General features: G+C 35.6%; 2 protein-coding genes across 8 annotated transcripts; both read right to left on the reverse strand.

Moving 5' to 3' along the window:
• Positions 1–2,058: 2,058 nt before the first annotated feature.
• Positions 2,059–6,492, reverse strand: LOC18603133 (uncharacterized). The gene is made up of 6 exons (XM_007034927.3): positions 5,961–6,492; positions 4,197–4,362; positions 3,479–3,655; positions 3,268–3,351; positions 2,699–2,780; positions 2,059–2,604 (listed from the first exon to the last, which is right to left on the reverse strand). The coding sequence occupies exons 1-6, from the start codon at positions 6,362–6,364 to the stop codon at positions 2,171–2,173; spliced, it is 1,347 nt and encodes a 448-aa protein (XP_007034989.3). The 5' UTR covers positions 6,365–6,492; the 3' UTR covers positions 2,059–2,170.
• A 7,844-nt stretch (positions 6,493–14,336) lies between these two features.
• Positions 14,337–19,449, reverse strand: LOC18603134 (protein WVD2-like 3). Of its 7 annotated transcripts, none has more exons than XM_007034933.3 (8): positions 19,340–19,438; positions 18,756–18,786; positions 17,050–17,581; positions 16,483–16,568; positions 15,991–16,084; positions 15,807–15,878; positions 15,541–15,651; positions 14,337–15,369 (listed from the first exon to the last, which is right to left on the reverse strand). In XM_007034933.3, exons 3-8 carry the CDS (start codon positions 17,575–17,577, stop codon positions 15,058–15,060), a joined length of 1,203 nt encoding a protein of 400 aa, XP_007034995.3. In that variant the 5' UTR covers positions 17,578–17,581; positions 18,756–18,786; positions 19,340–19,438; the 3' UTR covers positions 14,337–15,057. The 7 variants fall into 7 exon arrangements, with proteins under 7 accessions (XP_007034995.3, XP_017975531.2, XP_007034994.3 ...); XM_018120042.2 differs by having other exon boundaries at positions 18,711–18,786; XM_007034932.3 differs by lacking the exon at positions 19,340–19,438 and adding an exon at positions 19,229–19,331.
• Positions 19,450–20,566: the final 1,117 nt, after the last annotated feature.

The raw sequence follows: 20,566 nt of genomic DNA on the forward strand, positions 1-20,566 counted from the left end.
TATATAAAAAGACCATATTTACTTTGTTTTTCACATGCTAATCAATATATATCATTTAATTTCATCTCTAAATTTCATACGATATACATATGAAACATAATACGTTATAATAAATTAATAAAATCTTCATATATATGTATATATATATTCATAGTCATATCTATGTGACCTGTTTATATATATATATGTGTGTGTGTGAAGTATGTGAGAACAGATAATAAAGTAATTTGATAATATGAATGATGTTGATATTCAGATTGTTCAACCAAGAGGGGAGTCCCAATAAATTTCATTACAAGATAATGGAGTTAAGGGATCTGGAGTTTGCGGTCCTATATCCACCACCAGCCTTAAGAGTCTGGACCATCTCAACACCACTAGCTAGAAGGTAAGAAAGTGGGATGGTCACTGTCAAAGCTTTGTCTATCCACTGAGACATGACATGAGGCATAGGGACCATGCATTTCTGAAGTTGCAAAATGATCCACAACACAGGTTTCTGTCACCATAAAGGTTCTATAAAGATTGGTTGTTTTTGAAGGTTTCCAATGATTGTGACCATCGACCTTGATAGTGCTTAGGTAGTTCACGCACAGCCTATGAAAAGTAGCAATCATTGTTATTCATGGTTAAAATTAAGATCCCATTTAATTACTTAGTGTAAGATTAGTTGTAACTTGCAGCCAAGCTAATTTAAAACCATAGCCTACTAGTTGAAATGTCAAGTAAACATGCTTCACTTTGGAATTTTCTATTCATTAGAGCACGGATTCAAGTCATCCGAATTTGTTCATGTAAGTGAGTTCTTTGTTTAGTTAAAACAGACCACCATGAAAATGTTTTCTAAAGAATTAGATGGAGCTTGAAATTTTGAGATCAACTTGTTAAAAAAACTCTTTTAGCTTCATTTATGGTGGAGGGTATTGGTCAAACCAGCACTATAACTGATGCTTTCAAGGGAGCAGGAATTAGGAAAAACGCGTAGTGGCGATGACAACCCAAGGTTAAACATGGCTGTGCAATCAAACAGTGTTGGCTGATGGGGTGGTCTCATCTCAACCATCCCATTTAATGTCTCTTTGAATAATACCTAATAGTCAATCATAAAAAAAAGGCAGTAAATCAATGTCTTTGGGTTGATATTAATTGGCCTTTCGAAGTGTCAAGAGAGGCAGAGAAACTGAGAAAGATTTGCAAAATCAATGCTGCAAATGAATGTTTATGATAGCATGAATAATTTAACCTTGCTCAATACAAGGCCAGACCCCTCTTAATTAAACAATAAAGATCAAACCTTAATGTTTTCTTTAAAACATGGGTACATTGCAGACGACAGTAGCAACCTAAGACCTCTATCATTCAAAATTTGATGATATCTTTGCTTCAGAAGATGTCTTGTCATTGGGCAAATTGACAGCAAAATACCGTGTTGAGCTGAGCTTTTTGTGAAGTATCCAAAAATTTGGACTCATACCCTTTTCAAATGGCATGGCCCAGCTCCTGCGTCAAGTAGAACAAAGCCAACTTCGGCAACTTTGGTCCACCATGCTGTAGGTCGGCACGAGGATTCCAAGCATCTAGACCCTACCACAAACGAAGACAACCCCTTTTATCATTCCAATGGGGTTCTTTCTATCTTCTGAGTAAATAGTGCAAGATTAAAAGGTGCAGCAATTCAGCAAGTTCATTAATTCGCACATAGAGGCTAGGACGTTGGAACCCTTACTATTGCAGATGACAGTAGCAACCTAGGGCCAGGTGAACACGTCAACCGACATGGAAATAAGAGCATGTCGGAATCTCGCAATCTTTGAATCACAAGCTGCAGCTTGGGAGCTTTAGAGTGATAAGCATGTGAAGTCCTTTGCTGGCCATTTGTTACCCGATCATATTTGGTCGGTTGAGAAGGACTCGGCATTTTTTTGACGTCATCTTCTGATCTGCAACGACTTGAATGGTTTTTACCAAGTGGAATTACAAACATATTCCATTACAAGGAATAACAAGGTTGGCTGGAAAAACAGAAATACATCTACTTTAATGTATGACCACGGTAAATAAAAACAGTACATAAGTTATCTAAATTAATAAGAATTGATGCATTATGTTAATAAATTGTTATGGAATCCTCAAAAACCAGATACGAATACAATGTCCTCACTGGAAACTCTCACCGTCGGGCAATTCTCTGCCCTGCTCCAAGTAACAATGCCTTCCCAATTACACCCGAGTGAAGTCCAAAAACTAGGGCCACAGTTCCACCCACAACGATCCACTTCCAATCTAGCCCATTATCATTCTGCCTCCTAATAACCACAGTTTGATCTTTTTCATCTTCCCCCGAAATGGGACAAAGAGAATCCATGATCTCATCAGAAGAAATTTTTGTGGTAATTCTAGCCATCTGTGCGCTTCTAGACAGGGAAGTGTCTGTTTTCCTTGCATTCTGGTATGCCCTCAGGCCAGAGTGCAATTTCTTTAAAGCTCCCCACATTCCATGACGAAGACCTAATCTTGCCACATCTTTTGGGATCCCCATGTCTTCATAATGGACAAGAGTAACCTCACACGCAGAATGCTGTCCATCTCCTTTTCGGGACTCCACTGCATCACAAGTTAGATAACAATGATGTGACTGTCAATTACAATGTCCCAAATAATGCCGCTAGAATCAAAGGGTTGACTGATTAACACTTACCAGCCCTGATAACCCAACTCGAGAAGTAAAGCTCCACACGCCTTGGCTTGTCGCGCTTCTGCAAACCAGGGTATGGCACCCCCTGGAACATTATAGCTTGAATGTTAATGTTTTTATTACCCTCATGCCAAAAAACACACCGCATTAGATATAATAATTTACTTAATCCAGAATTTAAACCATCAAATACAAACACACATGTGACATTGAACAGGCTCAAGAGACAGGCCATTCGAGCATCTTCAGAAGCATGCTAGAAGAATGCATGAGATTATGCAAAACACAAAGAGATCCAGAAAGAATACTACATAAAAATTAGTCTAGGTAGGTTTACTTATTGTCATAACAAATCGTTAGTCATGCTTTCTACCACTATGGAAATTCCAATCATCTTAAACTTTACAGCAATCGAACCTACCACTCCTAGTCTCCACCCCCCACACCCTGCCTGCTCCAACCCCACTTTATGTAGTAATACCACGAGGTCCCCTCACAGCAACTCCATAAGGAGTATAGATTTACTGAAAGTTAACAGATCAAACTAAACACCATAACATCATAACCTGTACCTTTGTCACACAATAGTAAGTCTTTCCAGCGTCCCATATTCTTCGACCAATTATGTATTCTCGGTCACTGCAGAAAAAGGGGAACTGCCAAAAGATAGAAATAAGTCAAGTTATGCAAGACCATGTATAGTCTGGAAAAAGATATGTGCTTAAAACTTATGGCACCAAAACATCATTAAACAAATTTATATGAACCATTCATTCCATCCACCTTTTTTATCCAGTGAACAACCATTGTCCCTGTATGAGGGCACTCCTTCAAAATTTTGACATATGCAAGCATAGGATCCCACTTCGGTCGAAACTCATCATCCCAGAAGAAATCCCTAACCACCTCTGGAGTTGCATCCTCAAAGACAGTTCTACTACGTAAGACTGCAGGGCCACTCTGGTAAACAAAACCACCATCAGGTAGCAATAAATGCTGTGGTCTATGCAACCATCAGGTTTCATATAATGTATGATAATACATGGAACTCCATCTAACACAAACAAAAAACAGAAATGGTAAAGTAACATGTAAGCCATCTGGCATTTTGTATCCTTGGAACTAATAACCTGAAAATTTTTTGATAAATAACAATAGCTTAAGTTCAGCCAATAGTCAAATGCTAAGTGACTAACGGAATATGATGCCCATAAGATCTCAGGAAATGCAGTACATAATACCACAAAGAAGAAACTTCCAGAAGAAAGTTGGAAAGCATTCAATATCATAGGAAAGCAAACTGCAGTGGATCTCCCAAATTCCACCCAACCTTCTTTCTCTCTTAGAGAGATAATAAAGAAAAAAAAAAATCAGCAAATTTCTTTATAAAACTATAATGTTGTATGCGGCAATTTTGACTTAACAGAGTAAGATAGATCCTACAAGTTTTCATGGGCACATTTTATTATAGTGGAAGAACATAAATAAATCAGAAACCTACCTCAGGCTCAAGCCGCCATGCTTGGTAAGACAAATTTGGGGTAGTCCTTTCCATCATACTTTGCCATTCCATCTCCCTATCCTTCCCTTCAAATAAATGTAAGAGGTGCGCTAAGTCATTCTCTGTGACAATATCCTGCTCTCCTTCTTCATCTTGACTGCTGAGGCTGTAAAGGAATAAGTATAAATCATAAATACACTCATGCATGAAACAGCATTAACCTTGCCAGTAGTAACATAACAAGGTTACAAGTACTGCAACAATGAATATGAGTTAAATTTAAAAAGAAAAAAACAAATTCTGGAACATACAAAAATAACCAGAGAATTACAACCAAAATTTAAAAGCATCCATGAAATTCACCTTACCTTGACTCAGCAGATAAGGAAGAGGAAGATGCAGAGATAGAGAGTTTGAATGGAAATTCCATTTGATAATAGTCAAATACGCAAGCACTAGCAAAATAACAGGCAAGGGGGAAAAACTCTAAAGTATGTAGTCAAAACTGGTTAGTAACTTATATCAAATCACTCACTGCTTGTAGCTATAACCATTTAGGATATTTTCTTTTCACCAAACAAGCTCTACAAATGAAATGTGACAACAGCTTTTTTGGATATTAAAAGCTTATCAAGAAAGAACTACAGAGAAATATGGTAGGCATCATCTGTCAATACAGATTTACTGAATGCGAGCCCAGTCCTAAGTTCTAAAACACTGGCAAGATAGATTCTCAATGGACCCATAAATGTACCTAAGATTTCTACGTTAAATCCTGCTGTAGCAAAGTAATGAAACATGTTTTCTACAATAATTCAATTCTTTTGACCTTAACCATGGGTATCTAGCAAATTTGTTCAAATAATTCTCTGGGCTTCCATACCAATTCCATCAAATAACTTCATGTGGTATATTTCAAATCATATATACGCTTTTTTTTTTCAAACTATTTCCTCAAAAGTCTTAGTTGCTCTCTTCCCTATATCTTAAGGATGATGCTAAAATATTTAACATAAGACTTGAGCACTTCTATCACCATTTTTGAACTCTGTCCTGAATATTGATGAATTTCATGCAAACACCTTTGAGGCATGCTAAATATTAAACTGCGTACTAAATATTGACACATATTAGATAGGAATTCTCATAAAACTCACTTATAGAGCCCCAAACTTGGAAGGGCTAATCCATACTTAACTATCGACTAGCTAAGTGTCAAGATCAATTTTGCATTTGTAACTTGAACCATAAATTACCTGCATTAGAGTAAGTTTTAAGGGAAAAACAGTTCCTTTAACAACTAAAGAAAAGGTTTAAGAAAAGTATCTCCTGACGTACAGCAAGTCAATATCTTCTGCAAAATGTATAAAAAAAAAAAACCTATCCTGATTCCTAACCATATCAAATATACATATTCTTCTCTTATATAACTCACAATGATGGTAATTACAAAGGCCCCCCATATTAATGACCATAATGCTTTGAAGTTAATAACCTTAAACCTCGCTTCCAGTTCAATGTATCAAAAATTTTCTCATAGCCCCATTTTCATAATTAGGTCAAATTTAAGCTTAATTAGAAAGCATAATTCATATTTACCTTAAAGCAAATCATATGAAATTAAAGAAACGGACGATCCACCAAATATGCAGAGATTCATCCAAAATTCTTCAACGATAATAAAAAAAATTGGAACAAAATATAGAATTTTTATAATTACATAAATACAAAAAAAAAAAACTAAATAAGTGTACTAATACTAACCTTACAGCATCAGCAGCTCCTTCCTGCGAAATCCTCGCCACAGGCGACGATGGCCGTGGCAGCGGAACGGCAGAATTAGAAGCCGAAGCAGTTGATTTCTTGGATCTCCCTTTAATAAAGTTCGAGAAAATCGTGCGGCAAACAGGCAAAGCGGAAAGGGCGGTGAAGGCGAGCCAGAGTCGGCGAGCTCCGAACCCGGGAGGGGCGGTCCAGATGAACCGGAACTTAGACCGGAGACCAAGAAAAACCAAGCTGGTCCACCTAGGACGCCAAGCCCAGCCGATCACGAGCCCGATCATCACGGCTAGCCATATCGGCACTGCGCATAGCAAAATGTCGACGAATGTTTCGGTAATCGTAGGTTTCTTCAAGAACTCCATTAGATCGAAGAACGTCTCGTCCATTTTATCGCGAGAAAATAAAACAATTTTAGGGGGTGTTTTTCTTTATCGGCGAGATAACGGACATGGATCTACCTCAACGGGAGATCCAGGGGAGAGCATTGCTTCGGGGAAGAGGAGAAAATTAGGAACGTGTTTTGTCTATTTTATTTTGATTTATTTTGAGCGGGGGTTGGCGGTTGATTGGAACAGCGTAGATATGACGTGGCGGTGTGAAGGCCGTTGATAGGTATGGTAACGTGAGTTGAGGCGCGTTACGGAAAGTGCAGAGGGGTTTTGTTGGGGGTGGCGTGTACGGGAGGGTGTGAGAGTGGGATTGGGACGATGCGGTTGAGGTGGATTTCGGTTTGGGATAAGATTTTTTTAAGGAGTAGTTTTGGTTTCTGCTGGAGGCTGGAGAGATTCTTCTGTTCTGCTCCAGTGTCATTTTTAAATCAGATTGATGGTTCGGCTGGCCGAGGTCTAGGGTGCCATCGCCGATCACAATTCTCCACGTGCTAACGTTGATAAATTACCGAAAAAATATTTTTACTTTCTTTTTTGGCAAGGAAAAAAAAGGATTTATTTTATCATTTATTTTTTTCCTTTATGGTGTTTTGTCGGAGCTAAATATTTGACAAGTTATCATCAGATTTACATTTAAAATCCTCAATTGTGTACTTGACCTTAGCCAAAAGGCCAATTAACTTTTAGTAACATTATTATAAATTATGTGGTTTGAGGGACTTTTCAATCATTTTTTATAAATCATAATTATTTTTACCTAAAAAACAAGAAAGTCCACCTCTTGAGTTTAAGTACATATCTTGAGTTTACCATTTCAACCACAATACATTTTTAATTTCTTTATGCTTAACAATAACACCTAAACTCACGCCATCATTCTTTGAAGAATGACAAATTTTTTTTTTATTTGAGTAAAAATATTTATTCTAAAAAAAAAAGAAAAAGAGACCATAAATTTACCTCTTTAGCTAAGCTATGATTGTTTTTTTCCTTTTGTTTGTTCCTGTATGGGGATTCACTTTGCCGCTGCGTGTTACTCGGACTTTCCTTGAATTGGGCCTAAAAATCGTTCCACCGTGGTTGGCCCAATGGAGTTATATATATTTCCATTTATACAGGATTGATAATCTTAGAGATTATTATCCAAAAAAATAATCTTAGAGATTAATTTATGGCTAAAATTTGTACCTAATATTTACTTGTTTAGGGATTAGACCTGCATGTAAATTGCCAGTTCTCATTTCATTTTGTAAAGTAAATATGTGACACTTTAATTAAAAATTAGGAACAAAGCATATGCCTGAAGAAAACTTCAAGTAAATATCTAATCACATCATACACCTAGTTATAAGAAATCCCAAACGTGTGTGTTCATTTTATTTATTAAAATCATCTTACAATTTATAGTATTATTAATATTAAATACTATTATCCTGAATCAGCTCTTATGAATATCATATTTTGAGTTGGAAGATGTTAAATTGACGATTCTTTTATATAAATTAAAATGATTAATGTGAATATGAAAAAAACTAGTGAAGGATATAACGTGATATTAGAAGAGAATTACGTCAACGACTTAATAAAATTAAAACCTCAAACCAATCATAATTATGTGGTTTGGCAGCTAGCTTGTTGCATTTCTCTATCTGTATTCGGCATTGAAAATGGCCTGTAAACTGCTGGTTGGCTTTTAAAGTTTTGAACACCATTGCAAGTAAAAGCCAAAGAGGAAGGAAACAAAACTAAAAGAAAACATAATGTAAATAATACTAACCTCACAGCAACAAGAGCTTCTTCTTTAACGTTACACCAAATCATGCATGCGGACAACATCAAAACCAACGTCTCTTTAAAGTAATAACGAAATACCAAATCATGCGGCAGAGAAAGAAAGCGGAGATGACAGTGAAAGCGACCCCGATGCTGCAACATAGGGACCCGGTCGACGGTGCGTTCCAGATCAACCAGAAACAGGACAGTAGGTAAAGGAAGATATTGGTCCAACAAAATCGTCGTTGATGAGGGAAGCCGGTCGCGAGCCCGAGCAACGCGGGCAGCGACATCCACCTCTAGCAGAGCACAGTTTTGAGAAATTGTTCAACTTGTTCGGTGAGGTTAGGATTCATCTAGAACGCCATCAAATTATGTACATCCCAACCAAAAAGGTTGCATACTGAACAAGAAGGCGCCACTCACCAACCACAGTGAGTTTCATATATTTAAGAACCAGCCTCGTTGTAAATAGAGTTGACTGGACTTTTCACAAGCATTTTCTTTTTCCTCGCTTACAGCCATGTCCGTTCCTACAGCTTAAGCCAAGGAATCAAAGGCTTTGGTGTTTATTTGTTATAATTGGGATGCCAGTGTTCAACCAAAAAACACTCGTGTAACCCAATATCAGGCCCAAAAGAAGAGGAATATTGGAACCATCGGAGTCCAAGTCCACAGTTCTCCATGTCCTTTTATGCGCAGCAAAGTGACAATTATTTAGTCTGACCAAAAACACAAAGGGTCTGTCCTTAAAGAATTAAAAGTCCATCCAAGTATATTGGACTCTGTTCATTATCTCGTGCTCCGAAATGGTGAATACATAATATATTGTTAGTTTGTTTTCCATGTTTTGGTTTTCACCCAATATAGTTAATTATGACTCACATTTATAGGACATAATCTTCAAAAAAAACATATGATTAAGATTTTCATTCGATGGTTAATTTATTTTTTCGATATAATCACTCAATGATGAATGATTAAAAATATGTATAAATTATTCATTACAGTCATTTTATTTTATTTGACAATATATGTATGAGAACGGAAAATGCAAAAACTCGAGTAATTAACATCAAAGCACATTGCATACACCCTTCCCGAAGAAAGAAAGCAGAAAAGGAAGAAACAAAAGGCATAGCAATTCCAATTAGGTGAATTGGAACTAATGACTTCCAATTACAACATTGTCTTCTTGACTAGTTTTATGGGAAAAGGTGGGGATTTTTGAGATATAACAACTTTATGTTTCCAAAAAAACATAGTGATTGTTATGCCCAACAAAATCTCTCTTTCTCTCTTTCTTTCTTTCTTTTTTTTTTTTTCCAAGTATTTTGAATGCTTTTTAACAAAATTTCAAATGGGTCAAGTCACCCGAAAGTGCTCTTTGGGAATCCTCCTCATCTTCTATTTTGTTTTTTGTTTTTATAAAAAAAAAGGAAGAAAAGAAGAAAAAATCACTATGTGACTTTATCGAGCATAGGAATCACTTTTCCTATCATACATACTCAAGATGTCTCTCTTATCTTTTGACTACTGTTCCATGGATTATTACAAATTTACAAGTACATTGTTTACATATGTTTGCTAATCGTATCATTGCATAACCATACCATAGTCATTTCTTACATGATTGTACGGGAAAAAATAATTTGACGTGTGTGTGTTTTTTATGGCAAAATCTATGAAAAGGCTAAAGTTAGATTTGTCTGGTTTACAATTTGATATCCGTTTGCTTTTCTTCTTCCTTCATTAACACTAAAATGAAAATTCCAATTTTGTGTGCCAAGCAATTTCACAAGAGACAATTTGTAACTATGTTTCTTTTAGTCAAGATTATGCACATTTTGAAATCTTACGTTTGACAAAGATAATCGAGTCAAAATTATCTGAAAATGATAGGATAGAATTTATGAAATGATATTAAAAAAGAACCGAATTCTGATTGTTTTAAAATTAAAATTTAAATTCAATCATGATTATTTGGACGACGTGATGCTTTTCGAATTGATTAATCGTATGTAATGGTATACTGAAAGAAACAAAATCAAAATTTCGCAGCTTATTAATGTGATCAACTTTTTTTTGCATGATTTTTTATCAATAATTTAATTTTTTTTCCAGTCAAGGAGAGATAATGATGGTATGACTTTATAGATAAAAACACCACCACCAGTAAAACCCAGAGGAAGAAAACATAATATTATATATATATAGAAGTATTTGCTAGCTGTCTGTTTGACCCCATTTTGGGTTTTTCACACAATGGACTTCCAATTTGCAAAGATCCATCCAAAATGAAGGGATGATTTTTCAAGTTAATCCTTCATTATTGGAAAGGAGTTAGTCAATACATTTCATTAATTAGTACCAAAAAGAATTCTCCATTTCAATTCAGATGAACAAAAAGAACATAATTTAATTCTTATATCTGTAAATTCGGCGCATACCATCTTTTATTTTTGTCTGGATAAACCATAGCATAGCATTTCCCCATCTACTCATTAATGCCAAAACCAAACATAGAAGCTTTTGTATTTATTGCTGAACCCCAACTTGCTTTATCAGGTTAAATACTGGTTTGTTTTTACATTTTTTTCCCAATTAAATTCATTCTCATAGGACAATTTTCTAATGAAAATTTGGTCCTTCCATGGTCCCCTAATTGAATAAGGCAAAGGAGTATTTGATTTTCAGTCTAGTAAAGGCCCTCAAATGATCTTTGAGGGACAGAGTCTGGGAGAGAGAGCAGTAAATGGTGTAGCATGGGGCTGGTATGGTGAGGGAGCAGAGGGTTTTTTCCATGCACAAAATCTGACCCACATTGGGCTAGGATACTGACCCAAGGCATTAAAAGGTGAGGGGTCGACAATGACTAAGGAGCTGGTTATGATGGCAGTCTTAAGGTGAAAAAAAGGAGTAAATTCAAAGCTTAACTTTGATGGGGTACCCCTCCTGGAGAGAATATCTCCCTCTCATGCAACTAATAAAGTAAAAGTTCCCCTGCTCGAAGCTTATATTCTTTGCAACTCTCCACAAGCAAAGCTAATTTGGAACAAAAAATTTTCAACTGCAAAAAGATGAAACACAACTTTTGTTTCTTGTGCTGTTGTTTTTCTTGTTTTTCTCTTTTCAGTCTTGTTTTCACACAATCACACTAGCCCCATACAAAACTGCTGTTTTTTCAACGAATTTGGTAAGAAACAGAGAAAGGTCGGCAGACTTGGGGTGCATTTTTGAACTAAACTACGAAAGAGACAATGCGCCATTTTTCCAAAGACTACACCTAGTGAAATGAAGTTAGTAAAGGGCATTCCTGTTTTGACATGGTCCTAATTTTCTTATCAAAGCAAGTGGGCTGCACATTCCTTTGTTAGAATTATATCATACTATTTTCATGGCAACTTGCTTGCATTGACAAATTCTTCTCAATGATCAACTTGAATTTGACAATGAAACAAAAATGCATATTACTTGGAAATCCAAATCTCTTTAGGAATTCAGAAGAATGTTTGCCTCCTCTTTGAGCCTTGGGTTTTCCTGTATACCATCCAATAGTTATAAGCATTCTTGATAAGAAAATTATACCACAGTTAGATTTGAGGCATAATTCAAGAGCGGAAAACCCTTTAAGATTTGCTTCAACCCAAATAACAGCATTATGAATACCTGCTTAGATTCATGAATTCTGCCGGATTCTATCCTCTCTATAACCTAGAGTCTTCCAAGGCTACAACAGAAAAGAAGAAAAAGGATATATAGAGTAATGTGAGGAAACAAAAATGAATTTCAATGCTTACACCTTGAAACCATCAAGGAAATGCGACGGCTTCTTGAGATTTTGTTAACTGATCAATAATTCATGAACGTAACATATAGCAACCAGGGTGAATTGTATATATTCCATAAGTTGGGGGGAATGAAGCCTGGTCCGAGATCATTCTGATGAAGTCTAGAGCTTCAAATGAACGGTCTCGAACCAGACAGCATTCCCCTCAACTGTTCAAGACTTCAAAGAGAGAGAAGAAGAAAGAGAGAAAGGAGAAGAGAGAGAGAGAGAGTGTGTGTGTGTGTGTGTGAGAGAGAGAGAGAGAGAGAGAGAGAGAGGACTGTTTGATATTGATTTGGCCATGCAATGCTTTTCCCATGGGCCCTTATATACGTGAGGATGAGTATCTCCTTATGTGGGTCAGATGACATTAGAATCCCCGCTTTCTACAGCTTCCCCCTATCATGCTTTACACACAGATTTCAAGTTTTGCAACTTTGATGTTTAAACTTCTTTCTAGGCTGCGTTTGGTTTTGAAAGTCGAAAACCCTCTTACCATATAACTCTGAAGAAACAAATGGAAAGGTCATTGGTTTATACAGAAAGTTGAAAATACATTGTTGGAGATTAAAATCTTCAACATGGTATGACAGTTTTTTTTGACTCAATGATCTACAGTTCTTGAAAGTCTTTATTTTGTTAGATTTTAGTGCAAAGAACAGGAGGGATTTGGCTTTTTATAATCCAACTTTTGTACTATATATATTAGTTTGATTAATCATCTATAGTGAGATGAAATGGATATGGACATGTTGATGGGGAACGCTGCCAAACACACCGCTGTAAATAGAAAAATGAGATGTCAAAAGAACTGAAAATGATGCTATAAAGTTTGGTGGATGAAATTAAAGCCATTGTTACAGATTGTAAATGGGGGTTGGAATTTAAAAAAATGAAAAGATTGGGTGAAATATTGGGGTCAAAGCAATAGCTTCTTTTAGCATCTGATACAAAAGACTTAGCAAAAGCTCTCTTCTACCTGTCAATCCTCCTCCTCCTCCCCTCCCAAACTTACCTGTCTGAATTATAAAATTCATAAAAAAAAGGGTACACGTGTCGTAACGAATGCCGGTTGATGGAACAAGGTAAGCCAAGAATTATCAAATGAGTGAATGATCATTGCTTGGAGAAATTGGTGTTATGATTATAGGATTACCTTTTAACAGTGAGCTGAAAACTAAAGAAATATGGGGGCAGCGGTAACTTGCATCATCATCTTGACAAAGGGTGTTTAAAGGATGTCTCTTTTGCTTCCCACTTGAGGAAAAAGGGGAAGATTGAGGTGGGAGAAGCTTCATCAATGAGGGCAATATGCCACAAATAGTGTGATTCCAAGCTTAAATGGAAAGAAATACAGGTTGGCCTGTTAAAAGCTTTAGCAGAGCCAAAGGAGGGCATTAGGAGGAAAAACAAAGCTGAAAGAAAAATAAAAAGAAAGGAAAATCTTCATGCAGTGATGTTACTGTGTTTTTTAAATATTTAAATGTAACTTATTATATGACTAAGTCATTTCCTAATTTCACCAAAAGTCATCCACTTTGAATTATTAATATGACAACTAAATTTGTTTGAGATAATGGCAGACATCTATCTATCACATTTTACATGTGTTTAGGATCAAGAACCAGTGTGCACCAGGGAAAAAAAAACTATGACAAGAGTTCTATATCTCTGCAAATGGCGATAAGCTCACTTCAGGCACCTAAATTGATTAGCTACTATATATTAGGTGCTTGAGCATACCCATATAAATGAATCAGTCAAATTACTGTGGTACATTAAGAGACAGAAAGGGCAGATGTGTTAGAGGAAAAAGAAGAAAAATCTAGCTAGAAAAGAGAGGTAGGAATTGCATTTAACCCAGCTTCAGAAAGTATTTTGTTGGGTAACCCACATTCATTGCTCTTAATTAACATAACATTGTAATGCAATTACAGCTTGTTAAATCTTTTTCCTTATAATGGAAGGTAAAAAGCATTATCTTTGACATTTATGTTTAAATTAAAAGCATCCCTAAGTTCCATGTATATGATTCATGACTGAATAAATATGCTGCTCGTCATTAAGCTCATGAAACATTCTCAAATTTGGTGTTCGAAACTTGCAAAACCCAGTAACTCAGATAGTATTTAAGCATGAAATAATCCAGGACTCAAAGTTAAGCTAAAATTTAAAGCCAGGATCCTTTTTGACTAGCAAAATTTGTTACCACAAATGAGGCGCATGTTCATCTCAAAAAGTCGTCTTTTTCTGTTAAATCACTGAAAAAAAAATAAAAAAGAATACCCACAACACTATGTGCTTTACGCTCCATAAGCATCTTTTCCTCTTTTTCTTTAAGACCTTTTCATGATGAGGCTTGCTGTAACTATTCAACACAAGGATTTCCATTCCATAAAAAGCACAACTTCCACCCTAACAAAGCGGCCCTTAACGGCCCCTCTACCTCAACTTTACATTCATTCTTCATCTCTTAATGGAGGCAACAAGCATAACTCCTCACACATTACCAAAAAAACACTGACAAACCGAGTACACAATCTTCAGTGAGTTCAAAACTTTTTATTAAGATTACAACTTACAACCTCTGCTTTCTACAATTCTGCACCACATAGAAACAATGAGTCCATCTGGGTTATGTGGCAGCAAGTGCAAGTCATGTCCGACGGCTGTTTTAGCTGACATACACTTTGAAAATATGCACCAGCACTGTCACTGTGAGTAAGAGACAGCAGCAAAACAAAAAGATCACAAGAATGGAAAATTATACAGGAAGTAAGTAGTCAGTGCCTCCTCTCCTCATGAGCTCATAACAAAGAGTTGGAAATCTAAAATGTTCAAATTTATTGAATTGTTCAAAGAAGCAAAGTGAAGTCTCTTGACTTTGTCAAATATTACAACAAATCAGGGACTTTTTATATATACGAAAATGTTATAACTTACAGAAATTTACACTTAATAACAATACCGAAAAAGCAACAAGTCTTTGCAACTTAAAGGTAACGAAATACACATTCTGTAGAGCGGTCCCAAGAAAACATGAGAATAAACCCTTTCCTTCTTTTAAATTAGAAAACTCACCAGAAACTCAAGACAGGAAATTAATGTCTGAGTCAGTAATGCCATTAACCTTGGGTGAAACTGACTCACTCATCTCTTGCACTTTCATGGATTCATCTTTGAATTTCAAAGGAGCATGGCCATACTGGAAATTGTTTGGATTCTTTTTGTTTGCTGAACCAAACATGGTGGCAATGGTGTCTTCTCTTTGACTAGCCAAACTGTGCCGATTTCTGTGATGGGAATCACCTTTCACCTTCTCTCCTTGACTTGAACTGACTGCATCACCACTGCTCTTCCTTCGACCTAGCTTTGGAGACTTTGCACGAGTTGGTGGCATCTGGCATTCATTCAAAACAGCATATCAAACTTTAACCAAACATGCCAAGAAGTTGCTGTAACTTATCAACAATAAATCAGAAAATTAATATTTATGATATCTGTTTAATAGTGAATTAGTTGTTTGACCAGGCCAAATGACGTTAAAGATTAATAAAAATCTACACTATACCTTTTTCAGCTCAACTTTTGGTGGAGGTCCCTCATGGTAGAAGCTTGGCATTGGGTTTGCCTTGAACGTTAAACTCTTTCTGAATTGCCTGATGGCTGCCTCCCTCTCTTCCTAGAAGATTTTCAAAGTTTTATCAGAAAAGAAGCAAAAAGGAAAAATAGAAATACCCGTATTTTGAATTATAATTATCTGCCTCAAACAGTAAACTTGAACTGGTAGACATGAGAGCGAGTGAGAGATGTAGGTAGCATGGTGAGTTGCCATACCTTAGTCCTTGCTTCACTTTGGGTTTTCTCAGCCTCTAGCGCTTGCTGTTTCTCTTCTAGTTTTGAATAAAACTACAAGAAAACAACAAAGTCAGACAAGGATTTGCCTTTCAGATTTTGCAGATGCAGGTAGCATGCTAAAGTCAAGGCAAACACATGCAGCATATTGAAGTCAAGGCAATACCTCCTTCCTCTTCTCTGCACGTTCTGAACATCTAAATACAGGAGCTGATGCAACAGTTGCCTTGGGCTTAGCAGTCTGTGAAGACACAACAGTGCTTTGTACAGTCGAGGGGTAACATCAGTGATTTGTGGACAGGGAGATGATTTCATGCTTTGCCATGGGCATGCAGTGTCCCTGTCCCTTAATACAGGAATAGGGCATGCAATCTAAATGATTTTTTAGAACTTTATAACCATAAAGATTTGCATTTAACTAAGGTTTAGTGCTCAAATTTGACAGGTTTTTTTGTTAATTGAGCAACTTCTTTTCACAATTACAAGCGCAACACACGTGGACATAAATTAGAAGATCATATGAAGCATTCAAGATACTAGCTTTTTAAACAGAATAGAACCCTATAAATCAGGAGGCATATCAATTCAAACAGAAAGGAGCATTTCAAAAATGTAGAAACGGAATGATTGAACTTAATTCCAGGTAGAAAGAGGATACGTAGAAGTAACAGAACAAGTTTCATCATCATCAGGATGTTTCTTGTTATTAGGTTGCAGTGGCTTCCTCAAGACCAATTGCGGCTGCTGACAAACATATAGAGACTTCATGAGCAACTATAAGGGGGAGAAACAAAGAAAAAGAAATTTCTAAGCCTGTATTTGATCAATTCTATCATACCCTGTTAAGTATTTATTAAGTTATATATTCGCTATTGGAATCAACGTTTCCATTTCTGAATTTCTCATTCAAAAAAGAAAAAAAAAACCTACAAGCTATTAGTTGTGGCACCATGTGATTCCTTCAGGTTTTCATAATATCCAAATACATCAAGATTCAAGAGGAAGAAAAATTTGTTGATATTATCAGTCACTATATTGTTATCAATTTATGCAACTTCTAACAAATATAAAACTTGATGAAAGGCCTGTGCCTCGTACAACAGCATTTGCTTAAGTAAAATTTATTACTATGCAGTTGCAACGAGCATGAAGTTTAAAGCAAGAGAACAGATGGCCAATAGTGAATTAAAACAACCCATAGAGAAATCTCAATAAGGAAGGTTACCTGATTCTGTTTTGTTGTATTTGGATGATGTGCACCATTCGTGTTGGAGGTTTTGTTCACACCAGATCCAGCATCAGGTTCAGCCACAGCAGGACGAGTTCCACATGAAGCACGCTTTTCAGTTGCAAGGGCAAATGGCTGTGGAACAGTGTGCTTCATTCGAACATTTATTGCAGCAAGTTTTGGTACATGCTTGGATACTCTTGACTTATTATTCTTTGTTTTGGCTGCTTCTTGTTTGACCTTCTCCTCAGGCAAGCCTGCCTCAAGATTGGAGCTTAGCACTCTCTGCTCTTCCTCACTGTTCTCAACTGAGTTTTCAGTAGTGCATTCCTTCACCTCGTATTCTTTTGCTTCAGTGCATTCTTCTGTGTCTTGAAGCTCAGGATCCCCATTCACATATGACTCCAAGGCATCATGATGACTGGGAAATGTTATGTTATTTGGATCTTGTGAAATACCATTTGAATAAACTATTACACAATCTGGTTCCTTGTCCATGCAAATGTCTGTAACTTCTACTCCCATTGAACTGCACAAATCAATTAAACATCCATATTGCCATCAGTAACTTCATTTTGATTTTGATTTACGTATAACAATCAACAAGTTCAATCACATTAGATTGATAGAAATCATGCTATCTCAAAACAATCTGTCAATCATTTTAGATGCAGCTGGTACATAAATTTGCTTCTAGAAAGATTTATCTCATCCTAGAGATCCTGCCAAAAAAATACAGATCAGAAGGAATAGTATAGATTCCAGAGAATCTACAAAAGCTATAACATAATTTCTATAAATGTGATTCAAAAGCCACACAAAGAGAACATCAGATATGATATCGGGGGAAAGCAATTAGAGAAAGAATTCATGACAGTATCACTCTTCCTTAGTGCTCAATTAAGTCCTGCACTCTGACAGGACAGTTTCAACTATACTTACTCATCAACTCCCAAACATGCTACATACGCCCAATGGTTTCTCCTCTTCAACAAACTAAGCTCAATTATGACAGTAGTAAAACTAGCCACCAAAATGGAATTGAAGAACTTTTTTGGTGGAAGATGAATGGATGATGGAGTACTTGCAATTACCAAAGATATTCCTATTAAGCAAAAGAAAGCATGACAAATAGAAAATACCTAATTAAAAAAAAAACAAACATAATGGCTCTGCCAGCATGGAAAGATTTCTTTAAGAAAAAGAAGCAACAAACAGAATCATTTGCATCTTAAAACCTGGAGTTGTCAAAGGACATAAAAGGAAGTATAATTGAGAATAAGAGAGGGATATTACTCAGAGGAATGGCGTGCTAAGCACATAATTATGATAAGAGTCCAATTAACCAACTCAATCATACACCTAAAAAGCAACAATCATAGCTCAAAAGTCAAAAGAAAAAAAAAAAACAGAGAAAAAGAATACAGAACTTGGTTTTGGTAGAGCAAAATAATATTACTATCATTTAAATTTAGAGACAAGGAAAGTTCAAAAATTCCAGAATTAATTCTAGAATCAACACGTCTCACCTCTAGACTGTAACATCTAATTATAAATCTTACTAATGAAAACTAATACACATAAAAGCAGAGATAAAATTTGTGTTTGGATTCATGTAGTATCTATTTGAAACACAGATATGCACTTCAAGGCCTCACAATCTGCTTTAACACTCCAGAGAACCACAAAAAAGATAATAATACCAGCAATGGTCACTGACCCTCCATTTGATTCCTGGAAAAGCAAGAGAAAAAGAGAATCTAAAATGTTATGCATAAAAAAAATCTTGCTTTCGAAGAAAAATCCAAAATTGAACCAAACTAAACTTACATTAAAATTCAATTTGTTTTTTCACATCACAGATATTAAATTTCAAATCTAACACTAACCCAACATTTCTTAGCCATCAAACGCTACCAGAACAGGAAAAAAGATTCAAAGACTTTGTATTCTACAAATGCTGGTTTTACTTCTTTTTCTCTGCCAAGCACAAAACCAAAAACGCCCCTACAAACTCTAACACCCCAAAGAAAAGAAAGACACCCACTTTCAAGAACCAAGAAGAGAAGTGAAATCTAAGTTCGGATCAAACAAAGAAACCAAAGAGAAAAAAAAAAGACATCTTCTATTTCGAAGAGTGACATTCAAAGGCAAAGATTTGAACTTTAAAACTCACATTTTGCACGTGCATGCGATGCAAGAAGGAGGATAAGAAGACGAAGAAGAAGAAGAAGAAGAAGCGAAGATCACAAGTTTTGAAGAGTGGTAACTGTGGTAAATTACTTACAGTTTTTATCTGATCTAATCAACAAACGAAGGCTCTCTGTTTTGCCTTATCGAGCTGTGTCTTCTGTCTTTCTGCGTCCTTTTGCATCTGTTTGAGAATGTTTCTGTTACTTTCTTTATATATATAATAATATATATGTAAGCTGGCTCGTCGGTGTTAACGGTGTTACTTAACGGCGTTTATCTCATTTATCTTTTTCTTTTTTTGGGTAATAAATCTTTTATTTAAAGACAAAAAAAAGAAAAAAAATATAAAAAAGGTGGGTTTGATATTGGGAATAATGGAATCTTTTCCAAAAGATATTTCCCCAAATTTTGGCTTTTGTCATTTTGGCTTTCTTCTTTCTTTTCACTCAATTTACCATTAATAACAATTTACTCCCTGTAGAGTAGTAGTTCTTAAGTATTCTTTTCTTTATTTTTGGTACATTCTTTAAGGTATTATTTTTGTCACAATTGAGGAACAATGGACCAATGCAACTTAGGGAAATTTAATATTCAGACAATGACACATCCATTTAAATTCAATTACTTATATAATACTCTGACTACATGATCAATTAACACAAGTTTAGTAACTCAAAGCCTACCTAAATAAGAGGAGATTGCTATTCAATTGCAACTAAAGAGTAAAAGCCTTTCACAATGTTGTTGGAAAAATTATAAAAATTTGAAAAGATTGGATTATAAGTCAATTTCATTTTAATCGGTTGGATTATGAGATTCAAGTAAAGTTTTTTTTTTTCATTGTATAAATTTTATTTTATTTTTCTTAAACTTTAGAGACCTAACATAAATTGATAGAGAAAGACATAGATGAATTTAAAGTTATTAGAATCTAATTTTGGCCAAGTGTGACTTTGGAGCAATTAATTGGAAGGATCAATTCTAATTAAATAGGAATGAGGTATGCAAACAATTGATTAGAATAACAACTTGAAGAATTACTCCATTAAAACTACATATAAGTGTCTTGCCATCAAATTTTGCATATATATATATATATATTGATATGGAAAAACCCAAAAATATGGTGAGGAATAAATATATATATATATTTAAAATTTTTCCCAAAACAAATAGTAGGAAATGTAGTCAGCAAGACTATAATATAGGTGCTAAGCTAAAATATTACTAAAGGGCTAACTCTGTGGGAGCCTTTAACTTCTTCTGCAAGTCCTCAGGCTTTCAAAAGTGAGATAACAATTGTTTAACTGAGAATCTTATC

The sequence above is a fragment of the Theobroma cacao genome, chromosome 4, assembly GCF_053813885.1.
Source record: "Theobroma cacao isolate CCN51 chromosome 4, ASM5381388v1, whole genome shotgun sequence".
Taxonomy (NCBI): domain Eukaryota; kingdom Viridiplantae; phylum Streptophyta; class Magnoliopsida; order Malvales; family Malvaceae; genus Theobroma; species Theobroma cacao.